Source organism: Somniosus microcephalus, chromosome 30, assembly GCF_052327205.1.
Source record: "Somniosus microcephalus isolate GS21.2 chromosome 30, FLI_Smic_1.0, whole genome shotgun sequence".
In the NCBI taxonomy this organism is placed as follows: Eukaryota; Metazoa; Chordata; class Chondrichthyes; order Squaliformes; family Somniosidae; genus Somniosus; species Somniosus microcephalus.
Genome location: NC_141016.1, coordinates 235877 through 249113, shown reverse-complemented (window position 1 = coordinate 249113; position 13237 = coordinate 235877). Strand labels below are relative to the sequence as shown.

The 13237-nt window shown below is 53.4% G+C and overlaps 1 protein-coding gene across 1 annotated transcript in view; it reads right to left on the bottom strand.

Moving 5' to 3' along the window:
* Positions 1-13237, bottom strand: part of LOC147097832 (KAT8 regulatory NSL complex subunit 3-like) — a 57965-nt gene that overhangs the window by 31522 nt on the left and 13206 nt on the right. The window contains exons 2-6 of the mRNA XM_085970863.1: positions 12930-13087; positions 6535-6598; positions 6084-6281; positions 1662-1863; positions 330-407 (exon numbers count right to left, since the gene is read on the bottom strand). Of these exons, the coding sequence (XP_085826989.1) occupies positions 330-407; positions 1662-1863; positions 6084-6281; positions 6535-6598; positions 12930-13087 (700 nt within the window). The remainder of the gene's footprint in view (positions 1-329; positions 408-1661; positions 1864-6083; positions 6282-6534; positions 6599-12929; positions 13088-13237) is intronic.

The window sequence follows — 13237 nt, the reverse complement described above, 5'->3', positions numbered from 1 at the left end:
AATTTCCTCATCTGTTTCTTTTAATACCCTAGAGTGGAAACCATCAGGTCCTAGAGATTTGTCTATCTTAAGTTCCATTATTTTCTCCATTACTATTTTTTTTTTTAAACCTGATATTAAATCCACTAAGTTCCTCCCCTGGACTTATTTTCAGGTTTTGCTGCACTGAATGTTAACACTGCTGAATCCCAGCTCCAGTAACAAGCAACCGGTGTGGATAGAACCATATGTGTGGGGGCACACAGGGCACGGTACTGAGGCACGGGATTCAGTGCACGAGATCCTGATTGAGCTTGGATGTCCGAGGGAGAGAGAGGAGGCAGACTTACCAAAGACACAAGACGAGCTGGCTGGACTCAAGTTCTTCCTCACCAGCATGTTTTGTTTCAGAAAAGCAGCAAACTGAGCTGGAATCAATCACAGGACAATTAGCAAATCACAAGATATCCAGTCCCATCTGTAAGATTCTCAGACACGCACACAGATTCATTCATTCATTCAAAGTTAAACTTATGATCCGCAGGCAGTGAACAGTCCAGACCTGGGGAGCCTGGCTGCTCAGTGATTGGTGGGGAACTAATAGAATGATACAACACAGGAGGCTATTCGGCCCATCATGTCTGTGCCCTCTTTGATAGAGCTATCCAATTAGACCCACTCCCTGCTCTTTCCCCATAGCCCTGCAAATCTTCCTCCTTCAAGAATCTATCCGATTCCCTTTTGAAAGTTATTATTGAATCTGCTTCAACCGCCCTTTCAAGCCGTGCATTCCAGATCACAACAACTGGCTGCATTAAAAATTTCCCAGGGCTGAAATGCCCATGGGATTAAGAGTGTCTTAATTCATTTCACACAGCACGGTTCCAGCCTGCAGCCTAAGGAGACTCGTCCCCAGCATCCAGACCGAATCAGCACTGGCAGTTTTCAAAGCCACCCAACTAACAGTGTACAAACAGTTAGGGTTAGGGCTGTGACAGCACACTGTATGGAGGAATACGCTGCGAGGAGGGATACGCTGAGTTAGCGGATTTCTCAGTGGTTACCGCGGCAACAAAGGGTTATTAGTCCGGCGACAATAACTCTGCTTATGATTCAAGCACGAGTGGTTTTTATAATAACAAGCTTTATTACAACTGCTGATTTGGTCCTGGAGTGACCAGCTCCCGCCCTCCAGGCCGTCCGTGTGACTGCATTGCTCCTAAACCTCGAACACCCTGAAGTTAAAAGGGGACCTGGTTCTATTCTTGTACTATAATATAACCTTGGTCTGTGCTTACATAATACGCAGTTTGCACGTTTAGCTGAGGACGCAACTTATAATCTTTTCAGCCTTTGCCTGTGCTACAAACTTTGTTTATAGTACAGCAAGTGCTTCAGCCAAATGTTTATCTGTTCCCTCAACCTGTTGTTTATATATAGAGGCAAGATTAAGTTCCATTTCTCTCACATTTGCTCTACCATTAAAAATGCTAAAAGGAATGCTGGGATAGATTGACTTTTTAAATCACGTTAAAACACTCTCATTCAGTGATGTAGTTCCATTCCTCACAGCCGCACCGCCCCAGATCAAGGGTTGTACACTCCTCCCTGGAACTCAACATCTCACCGACCAATTGTTGAGTTAATTTGCGAAGAGGCTGCCTTTAGCTGGAGTGAGTTACCTTGAGCTTGTTTCTGGGTCAGCACTGTGCCTGTCCTCTGCATGTGCTGTTTGAGGATGTGAGTGAACTGGGCAGAGAGGCTGGGTGACTGGCTGGCAGCAGTGGCAGTGGCCGTGATCAGGCTGGCTTTCTGGGCAGGAGACAAGGATGAGCTCTTGGTCTTCGGACTGGAATTGGGGCTGCTCGACACACTGGACGTGCCCTGCGAAAGAGGGAAGGAAGGTTTACAAAACATGGCCCTCTCGAGGTTGCAATCCCTGCCCTTTCTCGCTCCCTTCGCCCTCCCTCAGACTCCTTGTTGCTGCACAGGTCAGTAGGCCTGGAGCGAGTGTTATGGGAAGGTACTGTGATGCAGCACAGACCAGTCCTCACGCAATAGAAAGACTTGCACTTCTATAGCACCTTTCACGACCTCAGGACAGCCCAAAGCACTTTACAGCCAATGAAATACTTTTGAAGTGCAGTCACTGTGGTAATGTAGGAACGCAGCAGCCAATTTGCACACAGCAAGGTCCCACAAACAGCAATGTGATAAATGACCAGATCATCTGTTTTTAGTGATGGTGGTTGAAGGCTAAATATTGGCCAGGACACCAGGGAAAACTCCCTGGCACCTCCGACAGTGCAGCACTCCCTCAGTACTGCCCCTCCGACAGTACAGCACTCCCTCAGTACTGCACCTCCGACAGTGCGGCACTCCCTCAGTACTGCACCTCCGACAGTGCGGCACTCCCTCAGTACTGCCCCTCCGACAGTGCCGCACTCCCTCAGTACTGCACCTCCGACAGTGCCGCACTCCCTCAGTACTGCACCTCCGACGGTACAGCACTCCCTCAGTACTGCACCTCCGACAGTACAGCACTCCCTCAGTACTGCCCCTCCGACAGTACAGCACTCCCTCAGTACTGCACTGGGAGTGTCAGCCTGGATTTTGGGCTCAAGTCTCTTGAACAGGTCTTGAACCCACAACCTTCTGGCTCAGAGGCGAAACTGCTACCCACTGAGCCACGGCTAACACTGATGTGTCCATGCACACACACTGAGTATGCAGCGAACCCTGGCCCAGCTCCCCTCCCTGTCCTAGAGGCGGTATAGCAACCCAATGCCGGGGCCGAGATCGACCAACAGCGCAGGCCGGGGGATCAAACCTGGGATCTTCCTGTTTGGTACAGGGCTCCCAGGAAGCTGGCGAAATATTGGCTGTAGAAATAACGTACTGCTTGTACAGCGATCCCCGCACCGCAACCCTCACTGTACAAACCCCCCAATACCTATGTATCACCCTCCCCATTGCATTGCACTGTCCAGCCCTCCCTCCCTCCATATTAACTCTGATGATGCGGAATCTGTATGGGTAGAACTGAGAAATATCAAGGGGCAGAAAACGTTAGTGGGAGTGGTATATAGACCTCCAAACAGTAATACGGAGGTTGGGGATGGCATTAAATGGGAAATTAGAGACGCGTGCAATAAGGGCACAGCAGTCATCATGGGTGACTTTAATTTACATATAGATTGGGCTAACCAAATTAGTAAAAATACTGTGGAGGAGGAATTCCTAGAATGTTTACGGGATGGTTTTCTGGAACAATATGTCGAGGAACCAACCGGCGATCAGGCCATCTTAGACTGGGTATTATGTAATGAGAGGGGATTAATTAGCAATCTTGTTGTACGAGGCCCCTTGGGTCAGAGCGATCGTAATATGATAGAATTCTTCATTAGAATGGAGAGTGAAGTGGTTGACTCGGAGACTAGGGTCCTGAATTTAAATAAAGGAAACTACGATGGTATGAGGCGCGAATTGGGTAGGATTGATTGAGGAATGTCACTCAAAGGGTTGACGATGGATAGGCAATGGCAAACATTCAAAGATCGCATGGATGAACTACAGAAGTTGTTCATCCCAGTTTGGGATAAGAATAAAACAAAAAGGGTGACTCAACCGTGGCTAACAAGGGAAATTAGGGATAGCATAAGATCCAAGGAGAGGGCATATAAATTGGCCAGAAAAAGCAGTAACCTTGAGGATTGGGAGCAGTTTAGGATTCAACAAAGGAGGACAAAGGGATTAATTAAGAAGGGGAAAATAGAATATGAAAGTAAGCTTGCAGGGAACATAAAAACTGACTGCAAGAGCTTTTATAGATATGTGAAGAGAAAAAGATTAGTGAAATCAAGTGTAGGTCCCTTGCAGTCAGAAGCAGGGGAAGTTATAAAGGGGAACAAAGAAATGGCAGACCAATTAAATGCATATTTTGGTTCTGTCTTCACAAAGGAGGACACAAATAACCTCCCAGAGATGTTGGAGAACATAGGGTCTGATGAGAGGGAGGAACTGAAAGAAATCAGTATTTGTAGGGAAATGGTGTTAGGGAAATTGACGGGATTGAAGGCCGATAAATCCCCAGGGCCTGATCTACATCCTAGGGTACTTAAGGAAGTGGCCCTGGAAATAGTAGATGCATTGCTGGTCATCTTCCAGAACTCGACAGACTCTGGAACAGTACCCATGGATTGGAGGGTAGCTAATGTTACCCCACTATTCAAAAAAGGTGGTAGAGAGAAAGCGGGGAATTACAGACCGGTAAGCCTGACATCGGTAGTAGGGAAAATGCTAGAGTCCATTATAAAGGATGTAATAGCTGAGCACTTGGAAAACAGTGACAGGATCGGACAAAGTCAACATGGATTTACAAAAGGTAAATCATGCTTGACTAATCTACTGGAATTTTTTGAGGATGTAACTGGGAAAATAGATAAGGGAGAACCAGTAGATGTGGTGTATTTGGACTTTCAAAAGGCTTTCGATAAGGTCCCGCATAAGAGATTAGCGTGTAAAGTTAAGGCACATGGGATTGGGGGCAAGGTATTGACTTGGATAGAGAACTGGTTGGCGGACAGAAAGCAGAGCGTAGGAATTAACGGGTCTTTTTCCGAGTGGCAGGCAGTGACTAGTGGGGTACCGCAGGGATCGGTCCTTGGACCCCAGCTATTCACAATATACATTAATGATCTAGATAAGGGAACTGGATGTAATATCTCCAAGTTTGCAGACGACACAAAGCTGGGTGGGCGTGTGTGCTGCGAGGAGGATACCGAGAAACTCCATGATGATTTGGACAGGTTGGGTGATTGGGCAGAAGTGTGGCAGATGCAATATAACATGGATAAATGCGAGGTTATCCACTTTGGTGTCAAAAACAGAAAGGCAGACTATTATCTGAATGGCAATAGATTGGGAGAAGGGGAAGTGGAACGAGACCTGGGTGTCCTTGTGCACCAGTCGCTGAAGGTAAACATGCAGGTGCAGCAGGCGGTGAAGAAGGCAAATGGTATGTTGGCCTTCATAGCAAAAGGCTTTGAGTACAGGAGCAAGGATGTCCTGCTGCAGTTGTACAGGGCCTTGGTGAGACCACACCTTGAGTACTGTGTGCAGTTTTGGTCGCCTTATCTGAGGAAGGATGTTCTTGCCATGGAAGGAGTTCAGTGAAGATTCACAAGGCTGATCCCTGGGATGGCAGGAATGACGTATGAGGAGAGATTGGGTCCATTGGGCTTGTACTCGCTGGAGTTTAGAACAATGAGAGGGGATCTCATCGAAACTTATAAAATTCTGACAGGTCTGGACAAACTAGATGCAGGTAGAATGTTCCCGATGGTCGGAGAGTCCAGAACCAGGGGTCATAGTCTAAGGATAAGGGGTAAGCCATTTAGGACAGAGATAAGGAAGAATTTCTTCACCCAGAGAGTGGTGAACCTGTGGAATTCTCTACCACAGAAGGCGGTTGAGGCCAAGTCTTTAAATATATTCAAGAAGGAGTTAGATATATTTCTTAGAGCTAAAGGTATCAAGGGATATGGGGAGAAGGCAGGTACGGGGTACTGAGTTTGGATGATCAGCCATGATCTCATCGAATGGCGGAGCAGGCTCGAGGGGCCGAATGGCCTACTCCTGCTCCTATCTTCTATGTTTCAAATAGCTCTGCCGCACCTCCTTTACAAAGCACTGTGCCACACTGCAGCACAAAGTCCCCGCAGTTAAAATGGTGCCCAGCCTGGCTCCATTGAGCAACAACAGCTTGCACAGAGTTTCAGAAGGAGATATTCGGACAGAAGAGGCAGGTTTAAAGGAGAGTCTTGGAGGAGAGAGAGGTAGAGAGGCAGAGAGGTTTAGGGAGGGACTTCCTGAGTTTAGGGCCTTGGCAGCTGAAGGCATGGCCGCCAATGGTGGAGCAATTAAAATCAGGGATGCGCAAGAGGCCAGAATTGGAGGAGCTCGGGGATCTCAGTGGGATGCAGGGCTGGGGGAGGTTACAGAGATATGGAGGGGCGAGGCCATGGAGGCATTGCCAGACCAGTAGCCAATGTAGGTCAGCGAGCACAGGGGTGATGGGTGAACATGGTTATAGAGTAACTCACCTCTGAGCCGGAGGGAGAGGCCGGCACTCGGCTGAAGGGAGAGGCCGGGCGGCTGCTTCGCTCTGGAAGCTCGAAGGCCAAGTCCCTGCGTGCATCCCGACATCGCTTTCTCTTCTCCACATCCACATCCTTGGCTTCAACCCCCGACTGTGTTTCAGTCTTGGTCAGGACACCGGTGAGGAAATCGCCAATTTCATCCTGAGTTTTAAAGATCCACAAAGGGCATGTTACTGTTAATAACTTTTCATTACACATTGCCTTGCAGCACCACCTCGGGGAGGGGGAGGGAACGAGACAGCCCCTGGAAGGGGGGGGAAGAAAGCAGACACTCGTGAGTGACGAGTCAGTGCATGAAGTGTGAGATTGTGGTAGAGTGAAAATGAGTGTGCACACGAGTACGAGTGTGTCAGAGTCTACCTGTGAGTGACAGTGCAACACTGAGTGTGCATACCTGGATACACCTGTCCACCATGCTCTGCGTTAGACCCTCCATCTTCTTCTTCGCTTTGCTTATCCTGCAGTAAAAAAACACAATGAGTTTTGTACTCAGCCCAAACACCCCCCCAAAGAACAGACACTCTCTCCGCCCTCCCTGCCCGGTCAGGGGTGGGGTGAGGCGGTGGAGGAACTAGCTCGAAGCTCCTGCTCCTCGCTGGTATTGTGTGATTCCCTCCATATGTGAATTAGGCCAGTATCGAGCTCTGCTGGGATCTGCCTCATGAAATGGAGTGATCCCTTCGGTGAAGCCCTGCAGCACCTATGAAACCAGACTCCAGCAAGGAGAGGGGGAAGAAAGAACTTACATTTCTATAGAGCCGTTCACAACCTCAAGTCGTTCCAAACTGCTTTACAGCCAATTCAGTACTTTGAAGTGTAGACACTGCTGTAATATAGGAAACGTGGCAATTTGCACAGCAAGATAATAAACAACCATCTGGGAATTTTTACATCCACCCGAGGGGGCAGACAGGGCCTCGGTCTAATCCAAAAGATGGCAAGTCCAATTTTGTAGCGCTCCCTCAGTACCGCCCCTCCGACAGTGCAGCACTCCCTCAGTGCTGCCCCTGCGACAGCGCAGCACTCCCTCAGTGCTGCCCCTGCGACAGCGCAGCGCTCCCTCAGTGCTGCCCCTGCGACAGCGCAGCGCTCCCTCAGTGCTGCCCCTGCGACAGCGCAGCGCTCCCTCAGTACTGCCCCGCGACAGAGCAGCGCTCCCTCAGTACTGCCCCTGCGACAGAGCAGCGCTCCCTCAGTGCTGCCCCTGCGACAGCGCAGCGCTCCCTCAGTACTGCCCCTCCGACAGTGCAGCGCTCCCTCAGTACTGCCCCTGCGACAGAGCAGCGCTCCCTCAGTGCTGCCCCTGCGACAGCGCAGCGCTCCCTCAGTGCTGCCCCTGCGACAGCGCAGCGCTCCCTCAGTGCTGCCCCTGCGACAGCGCAGCGCTCCCTCAGTACTGCCCCTCCGACAGTGCAGCGCTCCCTCAGTACTGCCCCTGCGACAGAGCAGCGCTCCCTCAGTGCTGCCCCTGCGACAGCGCAGCGCTCCCTCAGTGCTGCCCCTGCGACAGCGCAGCGCTCCCTCAGTGCTGCCCCTGCGACAGCGCAGCGCTCCCTCAGTGCTGCCCCTGCGACAGAGCAGCGCTCCCTCAGTACTGCCCCTGCGACAGAGCAGCGCTCCCTCAGTGCTGCCCCTGCGACAGCGCAGCGCTCCCTCAGTACTGCCCCTCCGACAGTGCAGCGCTCCCTCAGTACTGCCCCTGCGACAGAGCAGCGCTCCCTCAGTGCTGCCCCTGCGACAGTGCGGTGCTCCCTCAGTACTGCCCCTGCGACAGAGCAGCGCTCCCTCAGTACTGCCCCTGCGACAGAGCAGCGCTCCCTCAGTGCTGCCCCTGCGACAGCGCAGCGCTCCCTCAGTGCTGCCCCTGCGACAGCGCAGCGCTCCCTCAGTACTGCCCCGCGACAGCGCAGCGCTCCCTCAGTACTGCCCCTGCGACAGAGCAGCGCTCCCTCAGTACTGCCCCTCCGACAGCGCAGCGCTCCCTCAGTACTGCCCCTGCGACAGAGCAGCGCTCCCTCAGTGCTGCCCCTGCGACAGAGCAGCGCTCCCTCAGTACTGCCCCTGCGACAGAGCAGCGCTCCCTCAGTACTGCCCCTGCGACAGAGCAGCGCTCCCTCAGTACTGCCCCTGCGACAGAGCAGCGCTCCCTGATGCGCCATCAATTACTCAAAAGACTGAGGTTAAGCGAGTAACAACCAGGCTTTTATTAACTACAGAATGAAGGTCTTGTCTCGAGTGGTCGACCCGTCCAGAATACTAAGGGACTGGGAGGTAGTCACTTATATACCTGGAATAGTGGGAGGAGTCAGCCGAGGCATGTCCAGACCTGTACCTAGTGGACTACACATACACATACAGACAGGTATAACAGTGGTTTACCACATTCACCCCTTGTTTAAAAATGAGTCCGGCGGGGTGAAGTGTATTTAAAAGTTCGTGTATTGGAGTCTCTCCGGAGGTCTTGTCCGCCGCTGTGATCGACGTGGCGACGGCAGGGGTGGTGGAGCTTCCGGCGTCGCGTCCCGTGTAGGCTGGGGCCCTGGAGTGTAGTCCTCGTGGGTGACGGTCCGAGGCGAGCCGGCTGCTGGGGTTGGATATCGGGTCGTTGGGGGGGGGGGGGGGGGGGGTGGTAATGGGTAGTGGGTTACAGAGGTCTCGTATGGAGACTGTGTCCTCCCGCCCTACAGCGGTCCCCGAGGGTGCGAGGTCTCGTATGGAGACTGTCCTCCCGCCCGTCCGGGTATGCAATGTAAGCGTACTGGGGGTTGGCGTGGAGGAGGTCGACCCTCTCGACCAGGGGGTCCGTTTTATTGGCCCTCACGTGTCTTCAGTAGTACCGGCCCTGAGGACGTCAGCCATGGCGGTAACGATGTCCCCGATGTGGACTTCCTTGGGAAGACAAACATTTTCTCGTGAGGGGTGGCATTGGTGGCAGTGTAGAGCAGTGACTGAATCGAGTGGAGCGCATCGGGGAGCACCTCCTGCCAGTGGGAGGTCGGAAGGCCCCTAGACTTTAAGGCTAGTAGGGCGGCCTTCCAAACTGTTGCATTCTCTCTTTCCACCTGTCCGTTCCCCCGGGGGTTGTAACTGGTGGTCCTGCTTGTGGCTATACCCCTAGCGAGCAGGTACTGGCGGAGTTCGTCGCTCATAAACGATGAGCCCCGGTCACTATGGATATAGCTGGGGAAACCGAACAGGGTGAAGAGGCTGTTCAGAGATTTAATGACCGTGGCACTGGTCATGTCCGAGCAGGGGATAGCGAACGGGAAACGGGAGTACTCGTCAATGATGTTGAGGAAGTACACATTGCGGTCGGAGGAGGGGAGAGGCCCTTTAAAATCGACGCTCAGGCGTTCGAAAGGGCGAGTGGCTTTTATCAGGTGGGCTCTGTCTGGTCTATAAAAGTGCGGTTTGCACTCAGCGCAGACTTGGCAGTTCTTGGTCATGGTCCTGACCTCCTCGATGGAGTAAGGCAGGTTGCGGGCCTTGATGAAGTGGAAGAACCTGGTGACCCCCGGGTGGCAGAGGTCATTGTGGAGGGCCCTCAGCCTATCGATCTGCGCGCTGGCGCAGGTGCCACACGATAGGGCATCTGGGGGTTCATTGAGCTTCCCAGGCCGGTACAAGATCTCGTAGTTGTAGGTGGAAAGTTCGATTCTCCACCTCAGGATCTTGTCATTTTTGATTTTGCCCCTCTGCTTGTTGTTGAACATAAAAGCAACTGAACGCTGGTCAGTGAGCAGGGTAAATCGTTTTCCGGCCAGGTAGTGCCTCCAATGACGCACAGCCTCCACAATAGCCTGGGCCTCCTTCTCGACCGCGGAGTGTCTGGTCTCCGGGCCCTGGAGGGTTCGTGAGAAGAATGCCACAGGTCTCCCCGCCTGATTAAGGGTGGCGGCCAGAGCGAAGTCGGACGCATCGCTTTCCACCTGGAAGGGGATGGATTCGTCCACTGCGTGCATGGTGGCTTTGGCAATGTCCTCCTTGATACGGTGGAAGGCCAAGCGGGCCTCTGCCATCAGGGGAAAAGAGGTGGATTTGATCAGCGGACGGGCTTTGTCTGCATAGTAGGGGACCCACTGAGCGTAGTAGGAAAAAAACCCTAGGCACCTCTTCAGGGCTTTTAGGCAGTGGGAGTTCCATAAGGGGACGCATCCGGTCCGGGTCAGGACCGATGACCCCGTGTTCCACAACACAGCCAAGGATGGCGAGGCGGTCTGTGCGGAATATGCACATCTCCTTGTTATATGTCAGGTTCAGGAGTTGGGCGGTGCGGAGGAATTTCTCGAGGTTTGCGTCATGGTCCTGCAAGTCATGGCCGCAGATGGTCACATTGTCTAGGTAAGGGAAAGTGGCCTGCAGCGCGTTTTGATCGACCATCCGGTCCATCTCCCTTTGGAAGACGGAGACCCCGTTGGTGACGCCGAAAGGAACCCTAAGGAAGTGATAGAGGCGGCCGTTTGCCTCAAAAGCAGTATACTGGCGGTCTTCAGGGCGGATGGGGAGCTGGTGGTACGTTGATTTCAGGTCAATGGTCGAAAAGACGTGGTACTGCGGGATCTGGTTGACCATGTCAGCTATGCGGGGGAGTGGGTAGGCGTCCAGCAGGGTGTAGCGGTTTATTGTTTGGCTGTAGTCGATGACCAGGCATTGTTTCTCGCCGGTCTTAATGACCACAACCTGGGCTCGCCAGGGGCTGGAGCTGCCCTCAATAATCCCCTCCTTCAGGAGCCGCTCCACTTCGGTTTTGATGAAAACCCTGTCCCCGGCACTGTATCGCCTGCTCTTTGTGGCGATGGGCTTACAGTCGGGGGTGAGGTTAGCAAACAGTGGGGGGGGGGGGTGGGACTCTGAGTGTGGAGAGGTTGCATCTAGTGCGCGGCGGGCAATTTGGAGGCTGCTGGCTGCGGACTGTGAGTGGGGGGAGGGGGCCACCGTACGCCATCGTAACGCTTTTGAGGTGGCACTGGAAATCCAACCCCAGTAGGACGGCAGCGCAGAGGTCGGGCAGGACCAGGAGTTTAAAATTATTGAACACAGTCCCGTCTACTACTAGTGTCACCACGCAGTAGCCGCCAATGTCCGCTGACTGGGACTCGGAGGCCATAGAAATCCGCTGGTGCGCAGGCAGGACTGGGAGAGAGCAACGCCGCACCGTGTCGGGGTGGATGAAGCTCTCTGTGCTCCCGGAGTCAAAAAGGCAGTTTATTGCATGGCCGTTTACCTTAACGTCCATTTTGGACCGAGCTAGTTGGTGCGGTCTCGTTTGGTCCAGCGTAACGGAGGCCAGCGTAGGGGTCGGTGTGTCGCTGCGGGTATCAGATGGGGGGGGGGGGGGGGGTTTGGCGGTCTGCTGCGTCCCGGCTGGTGTTCAAGATGGCGGCGTCCATGATTCCCATGTGGCTGGAGTCGTCCAAGATGGCTGCTGCTGCGGTGGTTCGCACATGGCTGGGGAGGCCCAAGATGGCGGCCCACGCGCGGCGCTGTTGGGGGCCCAAGATGGCGGCTCGCCCGGCCCACACGCGGCGCTGCTGGCGTTCGGGGTGGCTTTGGCCTTGCAGACGCTGGCATAGTGTCCCTTTTTCCCGCAACCCGAGCAGGTCGCATTCTTCGCCGGGCAGCGCACTCTGGGGTGTTTGGACTGGCCACAGAAGTAGCATTTCTGGCCTTGGGACACTGCTGCGGTAGTTGGGCCGTTGTTGGGCTGTGGCTGGGGTGGCACGGTGCTATGGGGCTGTCCTACCGTGTCCCAGGTTGTCGTTCCCCGCGGCGTCCACGGTGCAGAGGAGTAGGCATCCATGCCCCGGTAGGCTGCGTCCAGCGTTAGTGCGATTTCGGAGGCTTTGTCGAGGGTGAGGTCACTCTGCTCCAGCAGTCGCTGTCGGGTGTAGTTGGACCTGTGGCCCGCTACGAAGGCATCCCGGATCAGTTCCTCCGTGTACTTAGCGGGCGTTACCGCCTTACACCCACAGGCCCGGCCAAGCACGGACAGTGCTTGGAGGTATTCCTCAGTCGATTCCCCAGGTTGTTGCTTGCGACTCCCCAGAAGGTGCCTGGCATATACTTCGTTCACAGGGCGCGTGTACTGGGTCTTGAGGAGCTGGAGGGCGGCTGTGTACGAGGTCGCGTCCCGGATGACTGAGTACGCTTGGTGGTTCACCTTGGAGATCAGGACAGACAGTTTGTCCGCATCCGTTACGACCGCAGTGGAGGCAGTCAGGAATGTCTCGAAGCACGTGAGCCAGTGAGCAAACTTGGTGGAAGCGTCCGCTTCCCGACTGTCCAGGTCCAGGCATGCTGGTGTGAGGATCTTCTCCATTATAAAAAATGTAGTTAATAAAATTGATGCGCCATCAATTACTCAAAAGACTGAGGTTAAGCGAGTAACAACCAGGCTTTTATTAACTACAGAATGAAGGTCTTGTCTCGAGTGGTCGACCCGTCCAGAATACTAAGGGATTGGGAGGTAGTCACTTATATACCTGGAATAGTGGGAGGAGTCAGCCGAGGCATGTCCAGACCTGTACCTAGTGGAATACACATACACATACAGACAGGTATAACAGTGGTTTACCACACTCCCTCAGTACTGCCCCCTCCGACAGTACAGCACTCTCTCAGTACTGCCCCTCCGACAGTACAGCACACTCTCAGTACTGCACTGGGAGGGTCAGCCTGGATTATGTGCTCAAGTCTTTGGAGTGGGACTTGAACCGACGACCTTCTGACTCAGAGGCAACTCACTGAGCCACAGAAGGGGATGAATTAGATGTCAAGCAGTGCTAGTACCTGAGATTGTCGTCTGTGCCTCCAACTATCACCATACTGTTTTCGGCTCGAAGCTTCTCCCGGAAATCCTCGATGGCGTCAGTGCTGCACTGCACTGAGTTCTGCCCGATCACAAACAGGACAGGGGTCTTCATATCCAGCAATGGATCATCAACATCCTGAGGGGGAGAAAGTCTGGAGCATTTAATGTCACCGTAACAAACTGGAGGGTGGTCCTCAAATCATTAAATATAGCTCCCCATAGGGCAATATAGGGGCGGCCGTGCCTTCACCTGCCTCGGCCCTAAACTCGAGTTCCCTCCCTAAAC